The following is a 12,789-nucleotide window of genomic DNA, read 5'->3' as shown; positions in this document are numbered from 1 at the left end:
AATGTTTTTTTTGGTGAGCTATCCCTTTAAAGGAGACGTATGTAACATTGACACCTAGCGGTTGAGCTTGGTATCGCAGTCCAAATTCAAAATATTGGTTTTTTCCCCGCCCCTCCTCAGACTCGAGCTCACAGGAGCTGCCAGACACTTACAGGAGTGTAATGGATAGCATAAACTCTTACACTGTAAATTTATCTAATCAATTATACGTTTGCAGTGGTTTGTTGTTTGCAAATATAACTCAATCAGCAGCTCGTTTCAGAGGTTGCGTCCTCCGGAGGTCGCATTTACGGGGGCCATATTGCGGTCTCGTTTAAATAACCGTAATAAAATTGCATATTACTCCTCGTAAGTTGTAAAATAATATAGTAAAACTTCAAAGTTTGCAACGTAATAGTACCGGAAAGGGTGGAATCTGCTCAGACCCGCAATATGCTGTGATTGTCGCCAACCATTAGTGGGTAAATCGTCAGTGGGCGGGGTCACACGGACCAAAACAAAAACAGACATTCCGGCACGGAAAGCACATTTCAGAGTGGAATAACTGGCTATAGCATTGTTTTTTGGACAAACCAATATCCTAGAATAAGAGATTTCTATCGCCCTAGAAATCTCACGTGTCCATCATTAAAAAAGATATCACAGTATATCCCACACAGCCATAAAAATCTAATTCTTTCACACACCAAATCTTCTGAGCTTTGCCATCCACATTCATTTTCAAACTTTCAAAGATTACCGTATGCCAACAATTGCCTAATTTGTGCTAACATTTTTCCTATAGGCATTTTAAGGCATAAGACAAATTATACAAAAGGAATCAAATGAATCTCCAGATCTATAAAACTGGAACATATGAGCAATACAAATTCCCTCCGGTTTGGAATATCACACCTAGCGCCCACATGTGAGCGCCTGCATGATTTATTTCAGAGCGAGAGACAGTCAGTGACTGACACTAGCTTAGTGATAAAGCCCCCTTTTCTAGTTCTAGTGGTGCAGGCTCCACTTACACGTCTCAAACATGCCCCTCCAGTACTGTTTTTTCATATCCGACTAGTCCAAACAGGTTCTTCCTGTGAGGTGTGAGGCTATACGGCGCAAACACAAGTGCAGCTGCAGGGGCCCTTCAACCACAGCGTTACGTGAGCGTGAACACAAGGCAGCTGAGAAAAACAGGAATGTTTACGTCTCCAAACACTCCAACACCCTATATCTACACAGCACTTCACATTCAGAATGAAAATTGGAAACCTACACAGGAAAGCTGTACGACCGATATGTAAAGTGACCAACCATCATTCATTCTTTTTACATGCTGTTACCTTCAGCACTAACGCTAACCAAGACTGAAACAATATGGAACTAACCAACAACAAAACAATGAAATTTGTGTAAATGTGGTAACCAGAATGTATTTTCCCTTAAAAATGTAATAAGATACCATCATAACTCAAGACGAAATACACAATTCTGCTTGTTTACTTTACATTATAGGTCCAATCCAATGTGTACTTCTTGGGAGGATCTGTTAACAGAAATACAATATAACACATAACTTTGTCTTTAGAGGTGTATAAAGACCTTACATAATGAAGTGTTATGTTAATATTACTTTAGAATAAGCCATTTCTATCTACATACACCGGGGGTCCCCTTACACGAGTGAGTACAGAGTGAGTTTCGTAAATATGTTATCTCCTTCGGCAAAGAAGCGAAAACGTGAAGACATCTTAGTCCTCCCTGTTGAAAAAAAACAGCATATGCTGGGTTAGGTGTGTTTTGATGCTGGTTTGACCATCTTAAACCAGTTAAGAACCAGCTTAAACCAGCACATGACCAGTTTAAACCAGCACAAACCAGTAACAAAACATACCAAACCAGCATATGCTGTTTTTTCAACAGGGCTGTGTCAGCCACCGTAGTGCTTCGAAAGGTTGAGGTGGAGTTGCTGCTAAATTTCATACACTGGACCTTTAATTTGTAGTTATTTTAAGTGTCACACACACACCCTCGCTCATTCGATTTGAAGTAAATAGTATTTCTACATTCAAATCTTATCAGTTAGCTGTTAATGCTCCATTAACAAGCATTAATCATATGCATTCTTCTAAATTACTTTAAAAAAAAAAAAAGTAAATAACTCCGAATCAGGTTGTGAATGGACTGTGGGTGGCCTGTGGGCATGTAGCCAGAGGCTAAATCTAAATCCTGGACACAATTTGTTCACTACATACTGATGGACGTTAGTTAACCAGCGGAGAAATTCCTCCATTCTCCCCAGGGCCCAAGCACACAGGGTTCAGAGCACACTGGTGAAACAAGGACCTTGAGCTAAAGTAAGCAGTCATTTTAAGAGCCTGTTTCAAGCAGGGCCTAACAAGCACGTCCAACTTGGAAACCGGATTTATTTCATAGAGAGTGAGAATCGGCTGTCGACTTGATTCCTGCAAGCGTTCACTCCCCTGCTGCTGTTGAGAGAAGGACGCGTATCGTGGCAACAGCGCCTGCCTCTCCGTCTTTTATTAGTTTTGAGTGACACTTTGAATCTGCGGCCAGCATCGAGATGTTTTCTAGACAAAGCTGTGACATAAATACAAATGAGCCTCCCGCTAAAGGCTACTAAACAGCACCGGGTTCGAATTGTTTTGATTTCGCCGGTGGCGAAGACGAATCAATAACGCTTAGAGTGAAAAGTCGGAGGCTGAAAAACACGGACATATGCCAAATACTCTGATAATGAAGAATTGAAAAGAAAGAGCATTCAGTCTGAGCAAATAACGCTACTGCATAGAAACAAGCTGAAAAGCCGCTGGTTTCATACAGATGGCATCTGGGGCTGAATGGTTGACCATGGTGCCTGGATCTGCTTTGACATGTAAACAGGAATTTACCACCTACATACAAAAGTCTTCGACAAACAAAAATTCCTGATTTTATATCAACATAAGATTTGGAAAAGGACTAAACCTTAAAAACAGTTTAGCCCTATTACTGAAAATTGGATTCACCCAGCACACCCAAACAATTGATTAACTCTTTATTTTCACACGCAAGAAACAGCTTAGCAACACCCTAGAAACCAGTTTGCAATGTCATTATCAACCGCTCAGCAGTGTCAAGGCAATTTTCCAGAATACAAAAACAACCACTCAAATCACTTGCCTGGCAACTGCTTCAATATGCAAATCTTTATGATATTATAATTTATGTGTCGATTAATTTTTTAGTCACTATCTACAGCCATGAAAAAAATTAAGAGACCATTCCAAATTTTCAGCATTTCTATATGTATTGTGGTCATTCTGTCTAGTGTCTGTTGAATTTCAACAAAATCAAACCTCAGGAGTGACAAAGTCATCAAACAGCAACATGAAAGACCGACAGCATGATAAGACGCATGAAAACTGTGACAAAACCAAGGTAATATAAACTTTCTTTGCAGTAATCAAGGTCTGAAAAAATACAGAGCTGTTTTTCTGCAAATAAATGCAAAAAGAAACAATATTTTTATTTGAAAATTGGTAGAAAAATTGTTGGAATATCACAGAATGAAACTAATCTAACTAAAAAGACTAATCAGTCTTACTTTTCCTATTTCAATTAGCCCAATCTACCTTTTTATGTAACTGATTTAAAAAAAAAAACATTTGACGTTTTCTTCTAAAACTAGTATAAGCAGTTCATGCAACCGGCCCCTGCTGTCAACAAATGAGTTTCATTGGACTCGTACCTCAAAAACAGCAAACTAGAAAGACGATTACCAAAAAATACCTTTGAGACAATAAAATACACAGTAACAGCTCAGCCTGCTGCAAAACAGCAATTTGCGAACACGACAAATCTGGATTTTTCAGTTGTCACCTTTAAACTATTTCTGGGTCAACTAACAAGACGTCCACCTTCATCCAACAGGGATTACTCTGCAGGCCAAGATTTCAATTCGAAGAAAAAACATCAAAAACACCTGAAAAAGAAAGCTACATTTTCCAGGCTGATTGACAAAAGAAATCACTGGCCACTCAATGAGGACTGTCACTGCTTATCAATGTTCTCAGCAAACACGTCAAGCCCTGCGAACATCAAAATGAATTCGGTTCAAAGGTCTATCAATCCGGTTGAGGACAGCGATGCATGATGTGGCTTGTGTCCATCTCAATCAGAGTCGAACTGAAGAGATTTCCCCAGAGTACAAGTGCGACCGGAGCAAGCCGGATTTGTAAGCGGCAATTTTTAGATGAGAGACCGTCGGTATAATGACACTACAGCGCTGAGCGCTGAGGTAAAAGAGCCAAAGGGCCCTGCTCTAGTAAAGACGTGCCATCTACTATCCCATCTCAAACTCCAGAACATTGCACAATGCATTCCAATGTGTTCAGGGACTTCAAATAATAAATCAAGTGCATCTAGGTTGCTTTGTTATGCAGATTCGCATATTTCCGCAGATTGATTCCTGTCTAGAGCCTTGGCTAAAGGTGTTAAGGGATGAGTGATAAATGAATCCCCACGATAAAGCCACTAAAGAGGAGAGAATGAGATAGTTTACCGAGCAAATGCTAGATAAAGCATGCAGATTCTCAGAGGGGTATTTTTCGAACTAATCAGGCTATAACCTGTGGAGCGTTAAGTCTGCTAATGTGTCTCAACGTTCAGGCATCTGAGAAGACCAGCATAGCTAACAGCACACAATACTGAATGTTGTGTTTTAGTTCCAGTAGAGACTGGGCGAAAACCAGCCTGTACTAGCATGAACTTCATGCTGGCCTACCCTACACTGGTCTTTTTAACAAGGAACGTTGGTTCACAGCTGGAAATGAAGTAAATATAATATAACCTAAGAAACCTAAGCTAGATTTGATTAACATTTCTCTTTGAAAACAACATATGTAATCGGAGCTGTAATAAGGATCAAAGTCATTCAACATAGCACAAAATGAGATATCCATATGCCTCATTTGCACTTAAAGTTCACCCAAAATTGAAAATGATGTCACCATTTACTCACCCTCTTGTCATTTCAAACCTTTAGGACTTTCTTCCACAGAACACAAATAAAGATATTTGAAGAAAGTTGGTAACAGAACAGGACTAGCACCATTCATTTCAAGTCCACAGGGGCCAACATTCTTCAAAATATCTTCTTTTGTGTTCTGCAGAAGTCATCGAGGTTTGAAATGACATAAGGGTGAGTTAATGATGACAGAAGTTTCTTTTTTGGATGAACTACCACTTTAAATGGTCTTCCTTGCTGAAAATAGCTAAAACCAGCCCAAGCTGTTCATCTGGTTTTATTTGGTGGGACAACTGGATTTCCAGCCTCATCCGCTAAGACTAGCTGGTCCAGCTAAAAAAAGTGGTCAAAACCCTTTGAAAACCAGCTTAGCTAAAGATTAGATAAAACCAGCCAGTAATGTTCTTTCCAGTAAAGGTTTCTATTTAGCTTAGCTATTTAGTATAAAACAACAATTATTATGGTACTTCTTGAGTGCCATCACCTTTAAAAAGTAAGGACATTTTTATGTTATCTCCTCTACAAAATCTTTTTATTTAAAATGAAAGGGTCTTGCAGACCTCCTGCTTTCAGACATGCTGCACCAAGACTTCCTTTAACAATACAGTGCAGTAGACATCTGTCAGAACGAGGTTGAGATGGGATAGTAGATGGCACGTCTTTCATCTGTCAGAATCTTTGTCGGTCCAGAGATGATGAAATATAGACCAGAACTTAAAATAGTATGCGAGTTGGCAAATGCGCTCTGGTTGCTGTGCTAAATATTATTGACCTGTTCCCAGATTCCAACACATTAACAAATGCGAATTTTATGATATAAGAGCAACCACCGCTCCTGGTTCAGTCAGCGGGCATCTTGGCAACATACTCAGGCAGTTTTCCGGTCAGGCAGGTACAGCTCCAAATATCTTACATGAATGTGAAAAACGTTCATGCTTTCATAACAATAATGGTGTCATAAATACTGCTTCTTCAGCTCAAAAAGTAGATTCTTCATATTCTTGTCTAAAATGCTTTATTCAGGTCGATCCAGCTAATGTGCATTTCAGAGCAAAAAACATACAATGCCTTTGCTAACAACCTGAACAGTTCTTTAAAACAGATTTGATAAAAATGTTCTTGTGTTTTTTATAACTAGGTCCAATCCTCTTTGTAAGTGGGAGGCAGAATACAGCAACCAAGACAAATGTTGCTAGCGAGTCCAAACAGAGACAAGCATTAAGCTAAAAATTCCCTGCACAGTCAACACAGCTAAAAGCCACAAACGCAGTCAGAGAGCCGATCCAAAGACAGCCATAAACGCTTACAATCCCCGCTGACATCACTGCAAACCTGTGCCAAAATGTACCATGAAACAAGTACGGTGTTGTGTTCTCTACTCCTCCAGAATGGGAAAGTTTTGTGCTCATTAGTCATTAGCGACATCTATATCCCTGACTTCAATGCAGGTATTAAACTTAAGCCCCTAAACTCCATCCAGAACTCGTCCTAGGACACACCCATCCATTTTATCAAAATACCCTCCAAATGACATACACAAGCACACACACGTACAGCCGGTAGAGACGTTCTCAATGTGTGGACAGCAGAGATATACTTCACCACAGCGCTGATAAAGCGTTTTAAACTCAAATGAGCACACAATGAATTTCAGAGCGTGAGATTTTATCACACACCACAATTCATTTCAAGCCATTTTAACTAAAAACAGGGATAGAAACAAAAAGATGGTGAAAAAAGAAATACAAATCAAGACATCTGGTCTAACATGAGACTGGCACATTGCATTGTGACGCTCTCATGGGAAACGCATATTAAATCTGCTTCAGTCTTTCCAAACTATACCTGACCTCTCTCTACAAATAAAAATAAATAAATAAAAGGACCATACCATTTAATTTAGTATGCTGCATTAAATCGTCGCTGTCCTTCCGAAACCTCAGATGTCGAATTCGCAAATTCGCATGAAATATGGAGATACAAGGTTTCAGAAGGACAGCAATATTTAACATTTATAATACTGGATTTATAACCTCATACAGTCATCTGTTGTTTGGAAGATTTTAAAATAAAAACCCTGCAAAAATAAATAAAAAGCCATTGCTTCCTATTCCTCAGCAAGCACAAAATTCGTCTGAATGCTTCCAGTATGTTTGAAATTCATAGCTGTGTTGCGTATGAATTTCATTGCCAGGCGCCAGCCAGCAGGCTGGGTAAGATTGTACAGAGGTCTGATGTGTGAAATGAAATACTGATTGATTGAGAGAGCAGAAGACAGCTCAGGGAACGACACGACCCCGCACAAGACGAGGTCACAGAAAGACAGGGACGCATGCGGCTGAGCTGAGGTTATTCAGGCGGGTTAGATAAAGAGCCTGGATTGGTGTCACATCCTGACCCCGGATCAGTGTTTATGACACAAAACATGCCCCGTGAAGGCAGAATGCCATAAACCAGCAAATAAAGGGTCCTCAACCGCTGGAGATGTTCTAGCTGTCAATTAACATTTAGAGATATGATATCTGCCGCTCAGCTGTCAAGCTTCAACGTTCAGTAAAACAAATATTTTTGATATATGAGTGGGCGGAAGATTGAAGAGATACAGCACAGATTTTCTTTGTGCTTTTCTGTATTGAATATGTATAAGAATTTTAAACTATTACCATGCTGGATCATTTTAGGATTTAAGGAAGGATTTAAACAGTTTAAGGTAAGCTGATTTGCCCAAGTCAGGTTTAAAGGGGTGATTTAACGCTGTTTCATGCATTCTGACTTCTTTACAATGTTAAACGTGCTGGCTTCTCATGCTTAACATGGTCAACTTGTCAAAAAACGAGTTGGATGTATTACGTAGTATTTCTGTCCTCGATACACCCCGCAAGGTTTGTATAGGTTTTCGGAAAGTTTTTTTAGAACAAGAAAAACCGTTACGTAACAACTTTTTTCAGTCCCTTACTTGGCAAATCTCCCAGAAAAGCACAGCAAGGCGAAAGAAATAGCATGCCCACGAGTAGGGATGCACCGATACCAGTATCGGTATCGGCCGATACCAAGCTCATGTACTCGTACTCGTAATGACACACCGATACCAAAGACCGATACCTCACGTGACATACATAGAGCCCTATGATTTCCACAATGCGGAAAACGCGGACGGAATCGAGGAATCCAGGCATTTCCTAACAAGAAATTAGCGGTGAACAGCTAACAGCTAATGTAACAGTTAACTAAATATTCAGATACCGTTTAAATATGTATTCTGCTTGTTTTGCGTTACCGTGTGTGAAAGAGTGGTGCGGTTGCGTGTACTGAACACATTGTGCTTGTGGAGCTTTCAGCGCCAGCGTTTCACTGCACCAGGACACGGACACATAAACAAACACCATTTGCGGCGATCATCAAAATAAAAGTCCGGTTAACTTAAACAAACGCTCTTTGCGGCGTCCTGTCAAAATAAATGTTCGGTTGACTTGAACAAGTTATAATACACTCACATTTTACCACACCACCCCCCTTAAACATTTATAATTTGACCACAGAGTATATTGTTTACTTTAGTAAACTGAAGTAAGTGTGCTAGTAAAATTCTGCTACTTATCTTAAAAAATAGAACTTGATTAAAAAATATTACTTAAATTTAAGTAGACCTAAAAACAAAATAAAAAAATAAAATGTACCAGTAAGATACTGGTTTATTAACATTATTGTACATTACAAAGGCATCAGTTATAGGTATCGGTATCGGCGAGTACCAGAAAAAAATATCGGTACTCGTACTCGGTCTTTAAAAAATGGTATCGGTGCATCCCTACCCACGAGTCAACTGACGAGTGATAGGAAGACCCGCTTACCATCAAGATTGGCTGCTCTGCGTAAAGATTGGCTGCGCTGTGGGCCTGCAGCTGCAGCTCGTTCCTCTTGCGATAGTGAGAGAAGTTGAGGTGTGTTTGTTTGTTCACGGCATTTCAGTGATGGATGTTATATAAATGGGGATATAACGCTGGATTTGCAGATCGTTTGAAACTGATAGATGGAACGGTCCCAGCGCTAAAAAATGCCGGACATGAACCACACGTGGTAAGTGAAACTCGTATGTCTGTGTTTTGTTGGCAATCGGCGCATACATGCATTATGTAAACAACACGAACTTATTGTGAATCAGCAGTTATGCAGGGATAATGCGATGATGTATTGTGTGCTCGTGATTCAGTGCCACCATTTATTCACCCTCATGTCATTCAAAACATATATATGATTCTTTCTTCTGTGGAACACAAAAGAAGATATTTTGAAAAATGCCTCAGCGGTTTTGTGTCCACACAATGGAAGTCAATGAGGGCCAGTGTTGTTTGGTAACCAGTGTTTTCAAAATATCTTCTTTTGTGTTCTGAAGACGAAAGAATGGTGATGCAGGATAAGAATGACACGTCACAAAAAGAAGAATTTTCACTTTTAGGTGAACTATCACTGTAAGAGAGACATTTATCAGGTGGTGAGGCACGGACACCGACTAAGACCATCAAAATACAAAGCGCTTTTGTTTTAGCAGGGTAAGGTTAAATGAAAAAGAAAACCTCTTTGGTCCTCAAATCAGCAAGTAAAATAACAGAGCACACTGCCTACCTACACTGCGGTGATTCCACAAAACCAATTCTCTGGCCCGAGGAAATTCTCTTCTCATTCTGAGACACAAGCAGTTCAATTGCAGAAGTGAATTGTAGTAGAGCACCTTCAGAGTACCTGTGATGGAGAAGCATGCAAACAAAGCCTTTCATTTGGGGTGTTCTCCTTGGCAGCCTGCTCGACAGCCCACCTGCAGCCCACCCCCCAGGGGTTGGGCTCAAAGTATGCCGCGCGCTATGAGGCAGCAAGGGCTAGACAATTCCCATTACCCGTGTCTTGCTCTCTGCCCTGCCGTCTCACGCTCTGCGAATACAAATAGCCTCAACCAAGCCAAGGCCACAACTAATCCCCCCGCACACTCGCGTACGTGACGGCCTTCGCTTCGGTGGTGCGTGGAGATAGTGAAGGGCCTTTGTTTCTGTGTGAGGTTAGAGAGAACAGGGAAAGGGGCCGTTAAAGAAAACAGGGCTGATGGAGGGAGGGTCACGGTTTTATTCCATCCATCACGAAGATTGCTCTCGCATTAGCCGGCGTGCTACTGCAATTCTGATGTCGCAGAATTGTGGTGACCACACTTTTTTTCCAGGCGCAATGGCACTGTAATGGCCCACAGCAAAGACGCAACAATTAACCTTTGGATTACACGCCTGTCGGCCACAGTAGACGGATTTCTGTCTGAAATCACAGAAAAATGTGAGCACAAACACCATTTGTGCTACTGAAACAAAACAACCTCCCTTTTCCAGGATATTGTATTGAATGAAACATGAAAGAAGCAGCGATTAAAGGAATATACTGAAGGAAAATAGGTCTATTACACAAGGTCACCTCACGCATTGATCGGAGTGTTATCTGATTGGGGATGCACATTTCATCAACACTTGGCCACATAAATGTGTCCCCGAACAAATTTAAAACCAATTTACTCTAACGCACCTACACAGTTCATCTTTTCCATTAACTCGATTCCATTTTATGCATTTCTGTACGTGTATTTCATTCATTATTACAAACTGAACATGTACCACAAAATCATACACCGGTTGCTCCATAGACATCTATTGTGAGTGCAAGATGGTGGACTTCCACAAGTATGTTAAAACAGTTCAGCCAAAAATGAAAATTCTGTCATCATTTACAACCCTCAAGTTGTTCAAAATCTGTATAATTTCCTTGTTGAGATGAACACAGAGAAAGATATTTGGAAGAATGCTTATAACCAAACAATTCTTGGCCACCATTGACTACCATTGTAGGAAAAATGACAATGGTAGTCAAAAGTGCCCCAACTGATTGCTTTCCTACATTCTTCAAAATATCTTATTTTATGTTCAACAGAACAAAGATATTGTCAAAGCAATTCTTCCCACTATGGTAGTCAATGGTTGCCAAGAAGTGTTTGTTTACAACAGTAAACAATTGTTACAATCATTATACAAATATCTTTCTCTGTGTTCATCAGAGCAAACTAATTCATACAGATTTGGAACAACTTGAGGGTGAGTAAATGAAGACAGAATTTTCTCTTTTGGGTAAACTGTTCCTTTAATGTCCTTCTTTGACTCAAAGGTCAAGTCATGTCTAGTAATGATGTGAGAGGTCAAAGTCAGATCAGCCAAATTGGCAAACCAACACAAGAACTTCTCAGGAGACGTTCTATAGTTTTTATATTTTTTTAATATCAACTTTGTCTCAAGTGTTTCTTCAGAAATCCCTGATAATTGCAAACAAGATAATGAATGACATACAGTAAGCATACTGTGTACAGCTATACAATTAAAAATGTGCAAGAATTTGTGGTCTCGTTTCTCAATCAGATTTGGATATTTTTGAGACACAAATGTGGGAATATTGGGGACAATTTTTGCAGGGAAAATCTAAGAAATAGGACTTCTATTTCCAGTACTGTTTAGGAGAAACAACTGAAATACAAAATAAATGTGTGTTTCGTTCCTATGGGACCTGTACTAGGCGTTCAACTAAAATACCATCGTCGTTTGACAGAAAACCCTCATGCTTTGTCCAATCTTGCACGGCTGAAAAACCTCACCAAAAGCCTAATAAACATTTCCCACAGTTTTCGAAAAATAATAAGCTCGCTCAAAACAGACCTCCACGGGGAAACCAATATGTGCTCCTTCACTGCCTCAGACTATTCAGAGATAACCTCGGTGTGGGAGCCCTTCAGAGAGATTTCAATGAGGTAACAGTCAAAACTCAGACTGCAATGGCTTGATGTAACTTAATTGCATTCCTTTCTCGCCTCCGACGGCAAATTGAATTCCGGGGTAAGTCCCAACTCAAACAACCTCATAAACCCTGCTGCTTGCCTCCTGCAAATCAAACAAGGTCACTTTCATTTCGACTCGAAGGGCCTAATATAGCAACCCCTGTACTGCCAAACAAACCTGCTCTCAGAGCATTTACAACAATAGCGCTGTCAGTCAGAACAGGACAGGACGCCCCCGACTGCTTCTGAACTCGCCTGCAGCCAATAACGCTGAAGGATGGATACAGAACAGACAAACAGCTCTCTTTATTCTGTCCTCACACACATGCTAATGCACCTGCTTGAGTTAAAAGACTGAGGAGCATGATGGGAAATGCATTATACAGCAGTCCCAACTAGTATTTGGAGACTCGGATCACATTTGAAAAATCTAAATATTCAATATAATTAATATATGGATTTCACTGCATCTCTTTTATATTGTGTTCTACTTCTGTGGTTGACAAAACAAGTCAAAACTGGTTCTTTTCCTGTAAAAAGAAAAGAAATAACACAATCCACACTGTGCGTACGAAGCGGCGAGAGTCTTACCCGCTACACTGAGTCTGGCTGTATGGCTAATGATGGTGCCCAGGGTGTCTATAGTGGCCACACACTGGTAAACCCCCTCGTCGGGTTTATTGTGTTTGGAATGAACCACGGAGGTTATGAGGAGAGAGCCATCAGCCAAGATCTGCCTGCGCTCATCCGACGCCAGGTTGAGAAAAGAGCCATCTTTCCTCCACTCGATCTTGGCAGGGGTCTCGCCGTGGACCGAGCAGTTGAGTAGCGCCGGCGCTCCCCGCACGGCTAGCGTGTCCGACGGCTCAGTGGAGAACCAGAACGGGCTGAAGTTTCTCACTGCTGACCCTACAGAGAAAGAAAA

General features: G+C 40.6%; 1 protein-coding gene across 12 annotated transcripts in view; it reads right to left on the bottom strand.

Annotated features, from left to right (window-relative positions):
* neo1a (neogenin 1a) overlaps positions 1-12,789 on the bottom strand; it is a 136,875-nt gene that overhangs the window by 69,757 nt on the left and 54,329 nt on the right. For all 12 annotated transcript variants that reach the window (XM_057333507.1, XM_057333427.1, XM_057333445.1 and 9 more), the window contains exon 2: positions 12,456-12,773. In XM_057333507.1, the coding sequence (XP_057189490.1) occupies positions 12,456-12,773 (318 nt within the window). The remainder of the gene's footprint in view (positions 1-12,455; positions 12,774-12,789) is intronic.

This window comes from Triplophysa rosa, linkage group LG1, assembly GCF_024868665.1.
Source record: "Triplophysa rosa linkage group LG1, Trosa_1v2, whole genome shotgun sequence".
Taxonomy (NCBI): domain Eukaryota; kingdom Metazoa; phylum Chordata; class Actinopteri; order Cypriniformes; family Nemacheilidae; genus Triplophysa; species Triplophysa rosa.
Note: the sequence above shows the minus strand (reverse complement) of the source record. Positions and strands in the feature narration are given on the sequence as shown.